The sequence below is a fragment of the Bufo bufo genome, chromosome 3 (assembly GCF_905171765.1).
Source record: "Bufo bufo chromosome 3, aBufBuf1.1, whole genome shotgun sequence".
Classification (NCBI taxonomy): Eukaryota; Metazoa; Chordata; class Amphibia; order Anura; family Bufonidae; genus Bufo; species Bufo bufo.
In genome coordinates, this window is record NC_053391.1 from 187047962 (window position 1) to 187066865 (window position 18904).

The 18904-nt window shown below is 41.0% G+C and overlaps 1 protein-coding gene across 1 annotated transcript in view; it reads left to right on the top strand.

The window, feature by feature from the left end:
* F5 (coagulation factor V) overlaps positions 1-18904 on the top strand; it is a 158402-nt gene that overhangs the window by 16537 nt on the left and 122961 nt on the right. Inside the window, exons 2-5 of the mRNA XM_040423826.1 lie at positions 289-371; positions 7175-7297; positions 12431-12643; positions 14629-14787. Of these exons, the coding sequence (XP_040279760.1) occupies positions 289-371; positions 7175-7297; positions 12431-12643; positions 14629-14787 (578 nt within the window). The remainder of the gene's footprint in view (positions 1-288; positions 372-7174; positions 7298-12430; positions 12644-14628; positions 14788-18904) is intronic.

The window sequence follows — 18904 nt, forward strand, 5'->3', positions numbered from 1 at the left end:
CTCTCTGGATCAGGTCTTTATTTGTAATAAAAATGATTATTAGCCCCAATGATAATAAAATGCACCCAAATGAGTCCATAGCCTTAGACTAATTGGTGTATGATTAGAGAATCTAATGCTGACATTTAAAGTGTTCTGTCTTGATCCACTATGCCTAATATATTATACACATAGAATTGTATTTTTCACAAATATTCTTGAGCATTGCTGTTTTCCTTGTCCATCAAGATTTAGACCGTTAGTCCTGAATTTGACCTTTAATGTAACATTTTCTTTTTTGTTACACAGCTCTGAATATGTCTATAAGAAGATCATTTTCAGGGAATATGAAGACGGTTTTCAGAAAGCAAAGCCTGCATCCAAGCTGTTAGGTGAGATCAGGCATACTAGCATGGCAGTTAATGAGATTTACCTGCCGTAGAAATGTGATCACTGTTGAGCAAATGATCATTTGTCTAATTGGTATTAGTTGCATGTGAGTGTGTCGCCTACGGGTGAAACCATATGGTGCGGATAGCTGCACATGGAAAGTCATGCCTACTAATTGTGGCACAAATCTGTACAACCATTGGCTGTCGCCAATGGGCATGGCCAGCCACACCATTTGGTTTCACCATTACTGTGTCTGATATTCCAGTAAGGAAAGCAATCAAAGCACATGTCTGAAGCCTCTGGTGCTATTTATCTTGAGGAAAACATTAGGATTGGACAGGTTGAAACTGAACCTAGATAAATGCACCAAGATAAATGTAATGCCTATGGTCAGCTTAGGAATGTCTCATGTCGTCTACTTACTGCTGTGAAATCATTATATACTTGTACCAATGTATAGTGTTTTTATATGCCTGTATTTATGGTTTATATTTTATGTTATTTTATGAACAGATGTTGAATTTAGTTTCATTATCCAGCAAAATAAAATATATGGAGTAAATGTTAGGCTACTTTCACACTAGCGGCAGGACAGATCCGACAGGCTGTTCACCCTGTCGGATCCGTCCTGCCGCTATTTTGCCGTGCCGCCGGACCACCGCTCCATCCCCATTGACTATAATGGGAAAGGGGGGCGGAGCTCCGGCGCAGCACGGAAGTGCGCTGCGAGAGGCCGCTGGACTAAAAGTACTGCATGTCCGACTTTTTAGTCCGGCGGCCTCTCACCACGCACTACCGTGCTGCGCCGGCGGCACGGCGAAATAGCGGCAGGACGGATCCGGCAGGGAGAACAACCTGTCGGATCCGTCCTGCCGCTAGTGTAAAATTACCCTTAGCTGCAAATATATCTATGTAAAAAAAAGCCATAAAAGTAGAACTACATAGAGATAACCCTTTTACACAAATTAGTGTTCAACCATCTCTCTTTTTGGAATCTGGTACGCTGTGTGTCCCATGGAAAATGGTACTTTTGGCAGGTATGTTTTTCGGCATGCTGGTCAACTGTGATGTGTTCAGGGCTGGGCTGGGGTTCCTTGGGCCCACCAGAGTAAATTATTCTTGGAGTCCAAGCCCTCTATCATCTATAAAATCTAACAGGTTTTGAATCAAAGTTTTAGACCCCAAGTGATTGTCTCCAAAGACAGCTACAAATGTCATTTTTCTCCTGGACCTTTGGGGCCCCCTGGGGAATCCATTGGTACTCTGGTGAGCCAGTCCAACTCTGGAAGTGTTGCCTTTTTGATGGGGTCAAAGATGCATTTAAGATCAACATTGACTAAATTTCTGGCTGGTCTAGATTGGGAGTTGTGTATTAAAAGGGCATCTGTCAGCAGATTTGTACCTCTGAAACTGGCTGACCTGTTGCATGTGCGCTTGGCAGCTGAAGGCAACTGTGTTGGTCCCATGTTCGTATGTGACCGCATTTCTGAGAAAAATGAAGTTTTAATATATGCAAATGAGCCTCTAGGAGCAATGGGGGCGTTACCATTACACCTAGAGGCTCTGCTTTCTCTGCCTTCAGCTGCAAAGCGTACATGCAGCAGGTAGGACAGTTTCATAGGTACAAATCTGCTGATAGATGCCCTTTAAATCAAGACTAACTAGGCAGGTTTGCAGTTGAATAGCCCCGGAAAGATGAGTGACAACCTATAACGGTAGCCATATTAGTTGTCAGGCGGTTTTCCTAATAGATTTAATAAAAAACTGCTGACTTTTTGCAACCCAATAGGAAAGGGAGGGAGAACTTATTTTTAATAGCATTAGGTCAAAGACCACTGCAGTATAATCAGCAATATTGTATTCCCTTGGACCATAAACGGTAATATACATAATATATACACATATACATACATATACGTATACAAAAATATGTTTTTGCATTTTTGAGGCAATGTAATATCCACAGATACAGTGATTTTCACTGATAACTGTAAAATGTGTTTGTTATTCATTCTCTTGCATGGATGAATCAGAACCTGGTACAGATTTCATAATATTAAGGAGATTGCCAAATTTTTTAGCAAATCAACAATTGTAAGGTTATTGAGAAATATAGGAGGTGGTTAACAAACGAACCATTAAAGCAAAAAAATAATAATATTTAGTTTGACTGGTGTAAATAGTATCTCCCGCTGAAAACTTGGAAGGTTCTGGAAAGACATGAGGCACCATTTGTGTTCCTCTGTTGTACAGCTATTTTACCAGTCCCCATAATGGCACTGACATGTAGGTAACATGATAATCACCATTGACTAATAAAATTGTGGGTATACTTGGTCATGGGAGGAGGAGGGGTATTGAAGCTTGTGACCATCACAAAAAATATGACAAATTATGATGTTTGCCCTGAAATTGTTACGACTGTAGGTAGGGACAGACAATGAGCCCTAGAACCCAGCCCGCTTTCCCAACCTACTTGCATTACAAGCCCTAGAAAGCTAGACCGCAACTGGTTGATGGTCCTTAAGCTGTTTAAGTGCAGAGATGGACTAACAAACAAGGACAGATAAACACAATAACAGTCGTATGTAAATGGTCTGAACCAGACAAGCTATGCAGTAGCAAACGAGTACCTGATAGGTCATGACTTGGCACTCCATTATTCAGAAACACTAGCACACAGTAATAGAGCAGCTGAGCAATCAGCCCACTGCTAATCTTCCCCAGAACACGCCAACTGCGGGTGGTATGGCGATATCTCCCTTACTTAATTACCGCTGTATTTTAGTGATGTCATAAGGGCAGTCACACGTCACAGTGCTGACTGCTTCTAAACGTCCACATGAGGGGTTAATTGACGCGGTTCGGTGGGATCCCTGTCATTGAGGCCAGGTGCCGGCTGTGTGATACATTTGAATTAAGGGGTTAATTATTTTCATTGGTGGTGCAGCAATTCCCCCTTCCTCACTATTGTCTTCATTGGTGACGCAGCGGCCCCCCCCACCTCAGTATTATAGACATTGGTGGCAGTGGCCACAGGGTGCCCTCCCCTCCTCCTCAGTATTTGCATTAGAGCACTATTAGGGTGAATAGGACAAGGGTTCTTGCCCCCTAAAGGAGCTAATAGTTATTAAATAAAAAGTAAAAAAAAAGTTGAAAAAACACCAAAATATTAAAAGTTTAAATCACCCCCTTTCCAAATTTACATTGAGAATATATAAACAATAAAATAACATATTAGGTATCACCACGCCTGAAAAAGTCAGAACTCTTAAAATATAAAAAAATATCTCCTATGCGGAGAATGCTGTAATGAAAAGAAAAAAATACAAAACACGCCATTTGCCATTTGCAAAAAATAGGATAGGACTGTTCTAAAATGCGGAATGCACACGGCCTACTTGGTGTTTTTATTTTTCTTTCACGTGGTATTGAATGGTATCGAGTATCGCAATACTGGCTGTAAACTCCTGGAGCCAGGAGACCCGGCACCGGATAACAGTCGCTATGTTCCGGTGGCTGCTACACTGAGAGAACAGGACTGAGATTATATGGCTGTAGTGTGTAGTGACGGTCTTTAGTAAATGACCCCCAATGCTTTATTTGACTAAAAGGCATGTTTATGATGCCAATGTGCCCTTTATGATAATGTGCATCTATGATGGGCACTCTCTGAACAACCCATTTATCAGGGTTTTCCGGTAGCATGTTCCATTTTCTATGGGAGCGCCGAAGATGGCTGATCGCTGCCATCTCCAGCACTCCCATAGAGAATGAATGGAGCAGCAGGAGGCGTGCACGACCGGCCGCTCCATCAGATTAGGGAAAACAGTGACTTTGTTCTTGGTGGGGCAACTAAGAGATATTACTGTATGGGGTCATCAAGGAGACAATATAATGTATGGGGGCAAAAAGGAAACACGAGGACATGTTTTGAGTGTTTTCTCTTTTAAATAAATGGGTATTTATCGCGATATATATATATCGTTACTACGATAAATTTATTGATATCGTTATTGTGGGATCACAAAAACATTTTCCAAAGAAAAGTTTGGTAAAAGCTTTCTTGATTTATCAGGAACAAATCTGACTCCTTTACTCGGCATTAAATATCGTATATGGCTCCTGCGTCATAAAATACACCTGTAGAGCAGATGATTCCAAACAAGTCCCTACCTTTACTTCAAAATCTAATTCTACATTAAGTTTACAATGTTTCTGTGTGGATTTTAAAATGATTGCTGGACTTGAATTCATTGTGCACACCATTATGTTACCATTTACACAGTAACATGCAGTATATTCTTTTGGTAAACTAATTATTATGTGCTTTTATGAACAGTAGGGGAAAGAGTACAATAGATTTTTTATATAGGAACTTTACTGTTACTTTGCTTAAGGTTGTTTTCTAAAAGCCGGCACCTAATCTTCTTAAAATTGCATTTCCTGCTGTTTAAATCCTGGGATCATTCGTGCTCAGCACCCCCTGCTGCTGTATTTTCTCCCAGCGATAGCCTTAGACTCTAGAAGCTAATAGGCATCCTTTAATTATGGGCTTTTATGTGTAATGTGCTGGAGCAAAGAAGTTGTAATATTGAAACAAGGGCTTATGATTAGATGTTTGGACAGCTGGAAAATTCTATTCAGGTCAAAGGTAGATACGTTTGTATGGGTGTTGTCCATCTGACCAAATGAGGCTAATGTTGAGGGAAAGTGTATTTATTTAGCCTCTACAATAATTTACAGGCATTAAATTTACTAGAATATATAAGGCTGTGGTACAGCGCGGAAATCGAGAGGAAGACAGCAATAAAGGGAGGTATGTGGTTTAAAAAACATACCACTACAGGTCCATTCTCTAAAATATTCTACCAAGATAAATGTACCATATAATTATGTCACATACAGTGTTAGACTAGGGGGCCTAGTGTCCACCAGTGGAATTGATTCTGGGAGCCCAATCCACAGCTTCATAGAAATATTATCTGTTCCTTTTCAGCTTATTGCACGCATGCAAAATCACTCCCCTTGAAAAACTGCCTGCCTTGCCATTCATTGCCATAACACTACCACCATCCCAATTATACTAAATTGTATATAAATGTTAACTAATAGCAAATAAAAATATAAACCAACTTCTAGGATTTTTAGATGCTTTCTTTACTTTCTTCTCCACTTGGCCCAGACTAGCATGACAACTTCTGCTGACTACTTCAGAGTTTGCTGCCCAGATATTACTTCTAGTCTCAAGAGCGACACAAACTCCAATTCTTTAACAAGACCGATCAGTTGCTACCACAAATACCATGCATTCTGCCTCATATGCCTCCAATCAAATAATATAACCTAAGGACAGGGAAACAGATGAAAGCAGGAGCAACTACAAAATTTTGCACCCCAAAGCAAAATTTTAGACCCTAAAATGTATTCATAGCCCAGACCAGATACCAAAATTAATCAGACCCAGAGGTGCACCACCAATGAAACCAGGCAGCACCAGGTAGGGGCAAGAGGGGGGCAGCCGAAGGGCCATTGGCTGAAGGGTAGGTTAGGTTAAGAAATCTGCATTGGGAAGGTGGGGCGCCGTTTCAGTTTTCGCCTCAGGCAGCAGAAAGGCTAGGTGCACCCCTGATCAGACCCCTAAATCAATCAAACCCTGTGCCAGACACCTAAACTAATTCAGATCCCATACTGGACCACTAATTAATTTAGACACCAGGCCCTAAAATTAATTGAGTATGTGGACCAGAACCCAAATTAATCTGATCCTAGAATTAAATCCAAAATTAAATCAAACCATATTTCGAACAAGTAATTGAGTCAAATCCAGACTTCAAAATTCAATCTTACCTCAGATGTGAATGAAACAGACCACAGATCGATATCTTACATGAAATAAAACGTCAGAATAAATCAGACTAAAGAAAACATCTAGATCTCAGACTACATGCCCATTTTGGGGCATTGTGTGTGCTGTGACCCTGACCCACTAGGTCTTGGTGCTGGATGGTGTCAGGAGCCAGTGTGTGGTGGGAACTACCTAGAGCTGAGGAGGCACAGGGAATGAGGAGAAGTGAATCATTATAGCCAGGCTCACCGTTTCCCTGACCCAAATTTAGTTCCAGGACCCTGGACCCCGGTAGATCAGTCTGAGCCTGGTTATATCAAGTTTCTCATACAGCTCCAACATATTCTACATGGCTGTGCCATTCATATCAGAAGTAAAGAGGTGCTTACAGGTCCTTATTTCTAAGTCATCACACTTTTTGTGATAAATTAGAATCCACCCAGAATGTTATAATATCTGGGACACCTGCAATATGGGAAGGTGCGTACTAGCAGTGGTATACATTTTACATTTAGAAGTTAGGGAAATGATGTAATGATGACAGTTGCAACATAGAATGTGTCGGCAGATAAGAACCATTTGGCCCATCTAGTCTGCCCAATATACTGAGTACTATGGATAGCCCCTGGCCCTATCTTATATGAAGGATGGCCTTATGCCTATCGCATGCATGCTTAAACTCCTTCACTGTATTTGCAGCTACCACAGGAAGGCTATTCCATGCATCCACTACTCTCTCAGTAAAGTAATACTTCCTGATATTACTTTTAAACCTTTGCCCCTCTAATTTAAAACTATGTCCATATTACAAAACTGTAATATGACAACATGTGAAAAGACCGTATTGTATTATTCACAATATGGTTGCTTTTGGAGATGATCTATAGAAATCACCCATTGTATAATGTATTTTAAATGACAAGTGTAAGAAGAATGGTTTAATTTGTTCTTCAGGTATCCTGGGACCGACGTTACGTGCAGAAGTTGGAGATACTTTAAAAGTCCACTTTAAGAATATGGCTAGTAAGCCTCTCACTATTCATCCACAAGGAATTTCATATGGAAAACTATCTGAAGGTAACATACAATTTTAGTTCTACTCAACTACCGTATTTTTCGCTTTATAAGACGCACCTGATGATAAGGTTTAAGGGTTTAGAAAAAGAAAAAAAAAAAAAAAATATTTGGAACCAAAAGGTGTGATAAAATATATGTAGTACATGGGTGTATTCCTATGGATGAAGGGAGTTATGGTCACATTCAATATAAACACTTAGGCCAATTACAGTACAATCCCTGGACAGTGTTTATATTAAATGTGACTATAACCTCCCTCATACATAGGAATGCAACCATATACTGCAGTACATGGGTGTATTCATATAAATTAGAGGCTTAAAGGGAACCTGTCATCAACTATATGCTGACTTCACTGAAGGCAGCATAAAATAGTGACAGAAATGCAGATTTCAGCGGGGTGTCACTCATGAGCTAAAAGTAAGTGGTTGCCGAGAACCAGCATCATAATCATTACAGCACAGGCCTCGAAAAAAGTCAAATCTACTTGAGAGGAGTCATGATTGTTCATAATCTCCTGCTCTCCTCGCCCATCTGCTGATGATTGGCAGTTCTCTCCTAGAGAGAAAGGGAGAAAACTAGGAAGAAGCTGAAATCAACTCACCTGTCTCTACTTTATGCTGCCGTTAGTACAGGGAGTGCAGAATTATTAGGCAAGTTGTATTTTTGAGGATTAATATTATTATTAAACAATAACCATGTTCTCAATGAACCCAAAAAACTCATTAATATCAAAGCTGAATATTTTTGTAAGTAGTTTTTAGTTTGTTTTTAGTTTTAGCTATTTTAGGGGGATATCTGTGTGTGCAGGTGACTATTACTGTGCATAATTATTAGGCAACTTAACAAAAAACAAATATATACCCATTTCAATTATTTATTTTTACCAGTGAAACCAATATAACATCTCAACATTCACAAATATACATTTCTGACATTCAAAAACAAAACAAAAACAAATCAGTGACCAATATAGCCACCTTTCTTTGCAAGGACACTCAAAAGCCTGCCATCCATGGATTCTGTCAGTGTTTTGATCTGTTCACCATCAACATTGCGTACAGCAGCAACCACAGCCTCCCAGACACTGTTCAGAGAGGTGTACTGTTTTCCCTCCTTGTAAATCTCACATTTGATGATGGACCACAGGTTCTCAATGGGGTTCAGATCAGGTGAACAAGGAGGCCATGTCATTAGATTTTCTTCTTTTATACCCTTTCTTGCCAGCCACGCTGTGGAGTACTTGGACGCGTGTGATGGAGCATTGTCCTGCATGAAAATCATGTTTTTCTTGAAGGATGCAGACTTCTTCCTGTACTACTGCTTGAAGAAGGTGTCTTCCAGAAACTGGCAGTAGGACTGGGAGTTGAGCTTGACTCCATCCTCAACCCGAAAAGGCCCCACAAGCTCATCTTTGATGATACCAGCCCAAACCAGTACTCCACCTCCACCTTGCTGGCGTCTGAGTCGGACTGGAGCTCTCTAAAATTTTGCTATATTTTGTATTTTTACATCACTCACCTTAGTTTTGTATAGTGGGTGGGAAAGTGGTTGTGGTTAGCTATGTTAATTAGTTGTACAATAGATTTATTAACTGAAACTTTTTAGAAAGTTGCAAATAGTATCACAATTTTTATTCCAGTACAGGGGTGGCCAAGGGGGTGGAATAACACCTCAAGACAGAAGTGTCAAGATCAAATTTATCAAACATGAAACAACATTTTATAGTTTTTGCACAAATTATACTTAAATGGTCATTAACTTTTCACATAACTACATAAATCAATAGTACAAGAGACCACAAGAAACTTTAGAGTATGTCTTATTAGTGACAAATGTCTAGTACTCATGTTATGAGCCTTTTACCTTTCCCCTGTCCCCTGTTAAATACTCTCTTTGAAATATGCTTTGAATTCGTCCAGGACGGGAGCAGCTCACAGAAAGGATCATGTTACTTGACAGTATAAGTATATAGAGAAGGGAGAAGGGGGAAAGAGCAGGAGCTGAGACAGGACTCTGAGAGACTGCTGCAGCTAAGTAATAAGTTTATATCTCAGCACAAGTGCATTATTCACAACCATACAGGTCAGAACTTCTCTGTAATATCCTCCATGATTCAGGGGCTTCTGAGTGAGTAAGAGAAGGTAAGGAAGCAAATTCTTCTCTACTTTCTGCATGCAGTGGATGGGAGCTAGTCTGTTCTCACCATCTCTGGGATAACTGCAAACTAGATGTTCAGGATGTAGAAAGAAAAAAACTGCTAAAAAGTGCCAGATAAAAAAGTCATATAACCACCAAAAATAGTGTTATTCCTCATACTGTACACACACTCTACTATTGATTAATGCAAAGTTTGTTTAAAGGTTAGGTATGCTTTAATATAATTATTACGTTAAGGCTAGTTTCACATTAGCACTTGTCACATCCGGTAGGCAGAGTACAGCCTGCTGGCTCTCTCTGAATACAGCATTCCCAGAAGCTACAGTATTGCCGTCTGTAATAGTGATGAGAGGCATAGGCAATATTCGTTTTCACAATATTTTGCTAATTTTTCGCATAATATTAGCAATAAATTTACGAATTCTAGAATTTGTGATCTCCAGTCATTATTTTAGCGATTGCGCAAATCGGCACTAATGATGCGCATATTTTTTGCACAATACATGCAACTTCACATTTTTATCAGGTCTGAGTAGATATTACTGATTGGTGCAATTATTGTTGTGACATCACAGCACTATGTCTGTAGCATTTATGTATGTATGGACAGCAGAGAAACAGTAATTCCTATCGCACTACCTAACACCCTGCACTGGAACCTATCAGCTACTCTACAGGGAGTGCAGAATTATTAGGCAAGTTGTATTTTTGAGGATTAATTTTATTATTGAACAACAACCATGTTCTCAATGAACCCAAAAAACTCATTAATATCAAAGCTGAATATTTTTGGAAGTAGTTTTTAGTTTGTTTTTAGTTTTAGCTATTTTAGGGGGATATCTGTGCGTGCAGGTGACTATTACTGTGCATAATTATTAGGCAACTTAACAAAAAACAAATATATACCCATTTCAATTATTTATTTTTACCAGTGAAACCAATATAACATCTCAACATTCACAAATATACATTTCTGACATTCAAAAACAAAACAAAAACAAATCAGTGACCAATATAGCCACCTTTCTTTGCAAGGACACTCAAAAGCCTGCCATCCATGGATTCTGTCAGTGTTTTGATCTGTTCACCATCAACATTGCGTGCAGCAGCAACCACAGCCTCCCAGACACTGTTCAGAGAGGTGTACTGTTTTCCCTCCTTGTAAATCTCACATTTGATGATGGACCACAGGTTCTCAATGGGGTTCAGATCAGGTGAACAAGGAGGCCATGTCATTAGATTTTCTTCTTTTATACCCTTTCTTGCCAGCCACGCTGTGGAGTACTTGGACGCGTGTGATGGAGCATTGTCCTGCATGAAAATCATGTTTTTCTTGAAGGATGCAGACTTCTTCCTGTACCACTGCTTGAATAAGGTGTCTTCGAGAAACTGGCAGTAGGACTGGGAGTTGAGCTTGACTCCATCCTTAACCCGAAAAGGCCCCACAAGCTCATCTTTGATACCAGCCCAAACCAGTACTCCACCTCCACCTTGCTGGCGTCTGAGTTGGACTGGAGCTCTCTGCCCTTTACCAATCCAGCCACGGGCCCATCCATCTGGCCCATCAAGACTCACTCTCATTTCATCAGTCCATAAAACCTTAGAAAAATCAGTCTTGAGATATTTCTTGGCCCAGTCTTGACGTTTCAGCTTGTGTGTCTTGTTCAGTGGTGGTCGTCTTTCAGCCTTTCTTACCTTGGCCATGTCTCTGAGTATTGCACACCTTGTGCTTTTGGGCACTCCAGTGATGTTGCAGCTCTGAAATATGGCCAAACTGGTGGCAAGTGGCATCTTGGCAGCTGCACGCTTGACTTTTCTCAGTTCATGGGCAGTTATTTTGTGCCTTGGTTTTTCCACACGCTTCTTGCGACCCTGTTGACTATTTTGAATGAAACGCTTGATTGTTCGATGATCACGCTTCAGAAGCTTTGCAATTTTAAGAGTGCTGCATCCCTCTGCAAGATATCTCACTATTTTTGACTTTTCTGAGCCTGTCAAGTCCTTCTTTTGACCCATTTTGCCAAAGGAAAGGAAGTTGCCTAATAATTATGCACACCTAATATAGGGTGTTGATGTCATTAGACCACACCCCTTCTCATTACAGAGATGCACATTACCTAATATTCTTAATTGGTAGTAGGCTTTCGAGCCTATACAGCTTGGAGTAAGACAACATGCACAAAGAGGATGATGTGGTCAAAATACTCATTTGCCTAATAATTCTGCACGCAGTGTATGTCCATCATGTCAGAAAAAAGTGTAGAAACCCCAGATGGGTCAAAATTGTGCCAATTTATTCCATTTTGTGCCACTTTTATGGACAGATTTTTAGCTCAGATACCTCAGTAAATCTGGGCCAGTGTGTATTATCTGATTGTCATTCCCTCTGTTTCAGTGTTCTTATTCTTCTGCCTTTCAAGGCCAGATCTATTGCCAAACAATAAACCACGGGTAGAAGTGGGAGCTCTGAGGACAGTGAACACTACACACGTAGATCAAAACTAGGAACAAAGTAACACTTAGGCCATATTCACAGAGCACAGATTTGCAAATCAAATTTTTTTTTGGAAATCCAAAGCTAAAATTCACATTTCTACCATGAACTGGCCAGTGGATCTGCATGTGTATTGTAATCCAATGGATCCAATATGCACTTCTCCATGCGGAATCTTAAGCAATAATGTACAAGCTCTAGATGTAGGAAAATCCAAAACGTGTTCATTATTCCACACAGATTTATTTTCAGAGCATGTGAAAGAAGTATAAAATCCCCCATTCACATATGCATTTCCAGCGTTCTCTCCATCGCAACCTACCTCCTGACGAATTTCTGAACTTGTGAGCAAGGCCGTAGGGTACAATATATATGTGAAGAACACAAGAGCTCAATGTGTAGGGATCCAGCAAAAATAACTGCTACAGAATATTTATCCTGATTCTTATTCCTTAAGTGTCATATTTTACTTTGTTTAGGGACAAAATATATGGATGGTACATCTTCCCTGGAAAAACTGGATGATTTTGTTCTGCCCGGTGAAATCTACACCTATAACTGGGATATTACAGAAGATGTAGGGCCTAAAGAAGCTGATCCTGACTGTTTAACAAGTAGTTATTATTCAACGGAAAACCCAGTACAAGATGTGAATTCTGGATTGATTGGTGCATTGCTGATATGTAAAAAAGGTAATGACTAACATGTCACATCAGTATCACTTCAAAGTTTTTGATGTCTTGAAAATTACGGTACAATTAATTTAGAAAGTAAAATCTGGATATTCCTTGGATTGCACGAGAGTTTTACAACGATGACCTATCCTCTGGATAGCTCATCAGTATCTTATCAGTGGTGGTCCGACACCGGGGACCCTTGGCGGTCAGCTGTTTGAGAAGGCAGCGGAGCTCGCTGTAGAGCTGCGGCCTTCTCTCAGCTTTCCCTAGGCAAGTGACGACACGTTTATAAGTTACATAGCCTAGGCGCAGCTCAGCCACATAGAAGTGAATGGGGCCGAGTGCGATACCAAGCACAGCCGCTGTACAATGTATGGTTCTGTGCTTGTTGAGCTGCGGCAGTCACAGGAGCGCCGCTGCCTTCTCAAACAGCTGATCAGCAGGGATCACGGGTGTCGGACCCCCACCGTTCAGAGGACAGGTCATAAGTATAAAAATCCTAGAAAACCCCTTTAACATACAGTAGGTGCAGTTAAGAGGCTTTTTCATGTCCTAAACTGTTAATCTTAAGATAAAGGTTAAGAAGGTAACACATATAAGCGGACAGCTATCCCTCCCAACACTCCCATGCACATGCACACTTGGCTTGGCCAACCATTCATATGTTCTGAATGGGGAGAAACCCTCTGGCAGGAATGTCTAGTGGTGGCTTATCTCCCCTTAGAACACAGGAATTGGGCATGTTGTAATTCAACAGTCCCATACTTCTCATCCCTGACACCTGCCACCAGGAGACAGTCTAGAGGCCCCTATATACATTAGATGGTTGCCTGACCTCGCCAACATGGTGACTCAGTAGACATTAATATAATGTGTATGGCCAGCTTTTAAGCCTAACTCCAACTCTGTAATGTAATAACAATAAAATACCTTGCCACCTGCTGCTGTGCTTATTAAATCATCCCCTCTATGTGTTCTGATGACTCCTTCCTCCTAGTTGTCAAGGACTTCCTGTATTGGTGACCATGTCCATACATGTAATATACACAATAGTTGTGGTCACTGGTATTCTTTGTAGCACAATGGACTGCTCATAATACAGACAAGAAGTCCTGTAATATGATGGTGCCTGGCTATTCCATGTGCCAGGATGATGGGCACTGCAGCTAAAAGAAAATGCCTTCTTAGATTGGATCCATCCAAGGATCAGCTGATCGTCTTGGGTCTGGTTTTACTAAACTGATATCACTGGTGAAAATTTAATGAGACAACTCATTTCTTCTTTAATGTAGTATTAAATGGCTAACATTAAAATTAAGAGGTGACCATGCAGTATATGGTTGTTCTATATTGGAATATATGGGAGTCCACCAGAGCAATAGCTGTCCACTCTGTCCTAAATAGGAGACCCCTTTCTATAATATCCATATAGATATTACAGATACACAATCTTAATTGAGACTGCAGATATGCTCTGTATTACATAAATTAGGTTTATGCATCCTTCTGCATCTAGCAGGACTGGCATGTCATAACTGGATTCTACTTAAAGGGGTTGTTTCACTTCAGCAATTAGCATTTATCATGTACAGAAAGTTAATTAAAGGCACTTACTAATGTATTGTGATTGTCCATATTGTCTCCTTTGTTGGCTTCATAAATTTTTTCATCGCATTATATACTGCTCGTATCCAGGGGTTATGACCACCCTGCAATCCAGGAGTGGTGGCCGTGCTTGCACACTGTAAGAAAAAGGACATCTCACATGTGCAGCAGCTTCTGTCCTGGTCACCTCACATCTGTGCAGCAGTGGTGGCTGTAACCTCTGGACACGAGCAGTGTATAATGTGATGGAAAAATGAATAAAGTCACCAAAGGAGGCAATATAGACAATAACACTACATTAATTAAGTGCCTTATATTAACTTTCTCTACATGATAAATGCAATTTGCTCACGTGAGGCAACCCTTTTAATAAGCTTTTCTCCATCAACATTTAGGAAGCCTGCATCAAAACGGAACACAAAAGAACTTTGATAAAGATTATGTTCTGATGTTCGGTGTGTTTGATGAAAGTAAAAGTTGGCAAACCTTTCCATCGACAAAGGAGAGACCTTTAATGTATACCGTAAATGGATATGTGAATGGAGCTCTACCAGGTATGAATTCTTATAGCTTTCTCTGTACACTGAAGTGTGAGTATGTTAATACAAAAGAAAACAAATGTGTTGCTTGCCATGTGGATTTAAGTGATATTTGTGAGATATACCATGTATGTAACCTACTGTTGGAAGTTGTCTTCTATATCTGTCTCATGTTCTACAAACCGGATTCCAAAAAAGTTGGGACACTATACAAATCGTGAATAAAAACTGAATGCAATGATGTGGAGGTGCCAACTTCTAATATTTTATTCAGAATAGAACATAAATCACGGAACAAAAGTTTAAACTGAGAAAATGTACCATTTTAAGGGAAAAATATGTTGAATCAGAATTTCATGGTGTCAACAAATCCCCAAAAAGTTGGGACAAGGCCATTTTCACCACTGTGTGGCATCTCCCCTTCTTCTTACAACACTCAACAGACGTCTGGGGACCGAGGAGACCAGTTTCTCAAGTTTAGAAATAGGAATGCTCTCCCATTCTTGTCTAATACAGGCCTCTAACTGTTCAATCGTCTTGGGCCTTCTTTGTTGCACCTTCCTCTTTATGATGCGCCAAATGTTCTCTATAGGTGAAAGATCTGGACTGCAGACTGGCCATTTCAGTACCCGGATCCTTCTCCTACGCAGCCATGATGTTGTGATTGATGCAGAATGTGGTCTGGCATTATCTTGTTGAAAAATGCAGGGTCTTCCCTGAAAGAGATGACGTCTGGATGGGAGCATATGTTGTTCTAGAACCTGAATATATTTTTCTGCATTGATGGTGCCTTTCCAGACATGCAAGCTGCCCATGACACCTCTTTGGTCCGGATGACGTGGTGTCCCAGATTTCCAAAAAGAACTTCGAATCGTGACTCGTCTGACCACAGAACAGTCTTCCATTTTGCCACACTCCATTTTAAATGATCCCTGGCCCAGTGAAAACGCCTGAGCTTGTGGATCTTGCTTAGAAATGGCTTCTTCTTTGCACTGTAGAGTTTCAGCTGGCAACGGCGGATTGGCACGGTGGATTGTGTTCACTGGCAATGGTTTCTGGAAGTATTCCTGAGCCCATTCTGTGATTTCCTTTACAATTGCATTCCTGTTTGTGGTGCAGTGTCGTTTAAGGGCCCGGAGATCACCGGCATCCAGTATGGTTTTACGGCCTTGACCCTTACGCACAGAGATTGTTCCAGATTCTCTGAATCTTCGGATGATGTTATGCACAGTTGATGATGATAGATGCAAAGTCTTTGCAATTTTTCGCTGGGTAACACCTTTCTGATATTGCTCCACTATCTTTCTGTGCAACATTGTGGGAATTGGTGATCCTCTACCCATCTTGGCTTCTGAGAGACACTGCCACTCTGAGAAGCTCTTTTTATACCCAATCATGTTGCCAATTGACCTAATTAGTGTTAATTGGTCTTACAGCTCTTCGTTATGCTCAAATTTACTTTTTCCAGCCTCTTATTGCTACTTGTCCCAACTTTTTGGGGATTTGTTGACACCGTGAAAATTGGAATCAACGTATTTTTCCTTTAAAATGATACATTTACTCGGATTAAACGTTTGATCTGTCCTCTAAGTTCTATTACAAATAAAATATTGACATTTGCCATCTCCACATCATTGCATTCAGTTTTTATTCACAATTTGTTTAGTGTCCCAACTTTTTTGGAATCCGGTTGGTAAAACCAACTAGGTTAGCTGCTTGCCATGACGTTTTCCCATGTGTATTGATGTCTGCATGTCAGTGGTAGGAAATTTAGACTTTAGGCTGTGTGAAAATACCATGTTGTTAGAACAGGAGTTTGTGCCCCCTTCTGTAAGTGTGGGGAGGAATTATAGTATATGTAGACATTTTGAAGGCTATGGAGAACTGTCACCCAGTCACAAAAAACTTTAAAAGGGTTGGACACTTTAAAGACTTAAAGATTCTCTAGGTACTGGTACGGTGCCAAGTGATTGGCGCAAGGCAAATGTGGTGCCCATATTCAAAAAAGGATCAAGGTCCTTTACAGGTAATTATAGACCAGTTAGTTTAACTTCTGTTGTGGGGAAAATGTTTGAAAGACTCTTAAGGGACTACATATAGGAGTATGTGACTGTAAATAATATTATAAGTGATAACCAACATGGGTTTACCAAGGACAGAAGTTGTCAGACTAACCTGATTTGTTTTTATGAGGAGGTGAGTAGAAGCCTGGACAGAGGGGCGGCTGTGGATGTAGTGTTTCTGGATTTTGAAAAGGCTTTTGATACTGTTCCTCATAGAAGTTTAATAGGTAAAGTAAGGTCTATAGGCTCAAAGTATAGTTTGTAATTGGATTGAAAACTGTCTGAAGGACCATGTCCAGAGAGTTGTGGTCAATAATTCCTATTCAGAATGGTCCCGGTTTATAAGTGGTGTACCCCAAGGTTCAGTGCTGGGTCCTCTATTATTTAATTTATATTTTAGTGATATTGAGGATGGGATTAATAGCACCATGTCTACACTGAACAAAAATATAAACGCAACACTTTCGGTTTTGCTCACATTTTGCATGAGCTGAACTCAAAGATCCGATACATTTTCTACATACACAAAAGACCCATTACTCTCAAATATTGTTCACAAATCTGTCTAAATCTGTGTTAGTGAGCACTTCTCCTTTGCCGAGATAATCCATCCCACCTCACAGTCGTGGCATATCAAGGTGCTGATTTGACAGCATGAATATTGCACAGATGTGCCTTAGACTACCTACAATAAAAGGCCACTCTGAAATGTGCAGTTTGATCACACAGCACAATGCCACAGATGTTGCAACGTTTGAGGGAGCGTGTAATTGGCATGCTGACTGCAGAAATGTCTACCAGAGTTGTTGCCCGTGCAATGAATGTTCATTTCTCTACCATAAGCTGTCTCCAAAAGCGTTTCATAGAATTTGGCAGTACATCCAACTTACATTTCACCTATCGAGCATATCGGCGTATACGACAGCGTGTTCTAGTTCCTGTCAATATTCTGCAACATTGCACAGCTATTGAAGAGGAGTGGACCAACATTCCACAGGCCACAATCAACAACCTGATCAACTCTATGCGACGGAGATGTGTTTCATTGCATGAGGCAAATTGTGGCCACACCAGATACTGGTTTTCTGACCCCCCCCCCCCAGTAAGGCAAAACTGTGCACATTTCAGAGTGTCCTTTGATTGTGGGCAGTCTAAGGCACACCTGTGCAATATTCATGCTGTCTGATGAGCACCTTGATATGCCACAACTGTGAGGTGGGATAGATGATCTCAGCAAAGGAGAAGTGCTCACTGACACAGATTTAGACAGATTTGTGAACAATATTTGAGAGTAATGGGTCTTTTATTTATTGTGGGGGGTTAGCTCTTCTCCGGGGGTCATTCTCATAGATACGGCTATAGGACACCAGGTTTCAGGTCCAAACAGTGCATTTATTGTGCAACACCAGCAAAAACAAAATGACAAAATAATAAACACTTGCCCGGCTAGGCTCTAACTAACACAGAGTTTCCTGACTCACCTAAGGGCTCTTTCACACCTGCGTTCTTTTCTTCCGGCATAGAGTTCCATCGTCGGGGCTCTATGCCGGAAGAATCCTGATCAGGATTATCCCAATGCATTCTGAATGGAGTGAAATCCGTTCAGGATGCATCAGGATGTCTTCAGTTCCGGAACGGAACGTTTTTTGGCCGGAGAAAATACCGCAGCATGCTGCGCTTTTTGCTCCGGCCAAAAATCCTAAAGACTTGCCGCAAGGCCGGATCGGAATTAATGCCCATTGAAAGGCATTGATCCGGATCCGGCCTTAAGCTAAACGTCGTTTCGGCGCATTGCCGGAGCCGACATTTAGCTTTTTCTGAATAGTTATTATGGCTGCCGGGACGCTAAAGTCCTGGCAGCCATGGTAAAGTGTAGCGGGGAGCGGGGGAGCAGCATACTTACTGTCCGTGCGGCTCTCGGGGCGCTCCAGAGTGACGTCAGGGCGCCCCAAGCGCATGGATCACGTGATCGCTTTGGACACGTCATCCATGCGCATGGGGCGCTCTGACGTCATTCTGGAGCGCCCCGGGAGCCGCACGGACTGACTGTAAGTATACCGCTCCCCCGC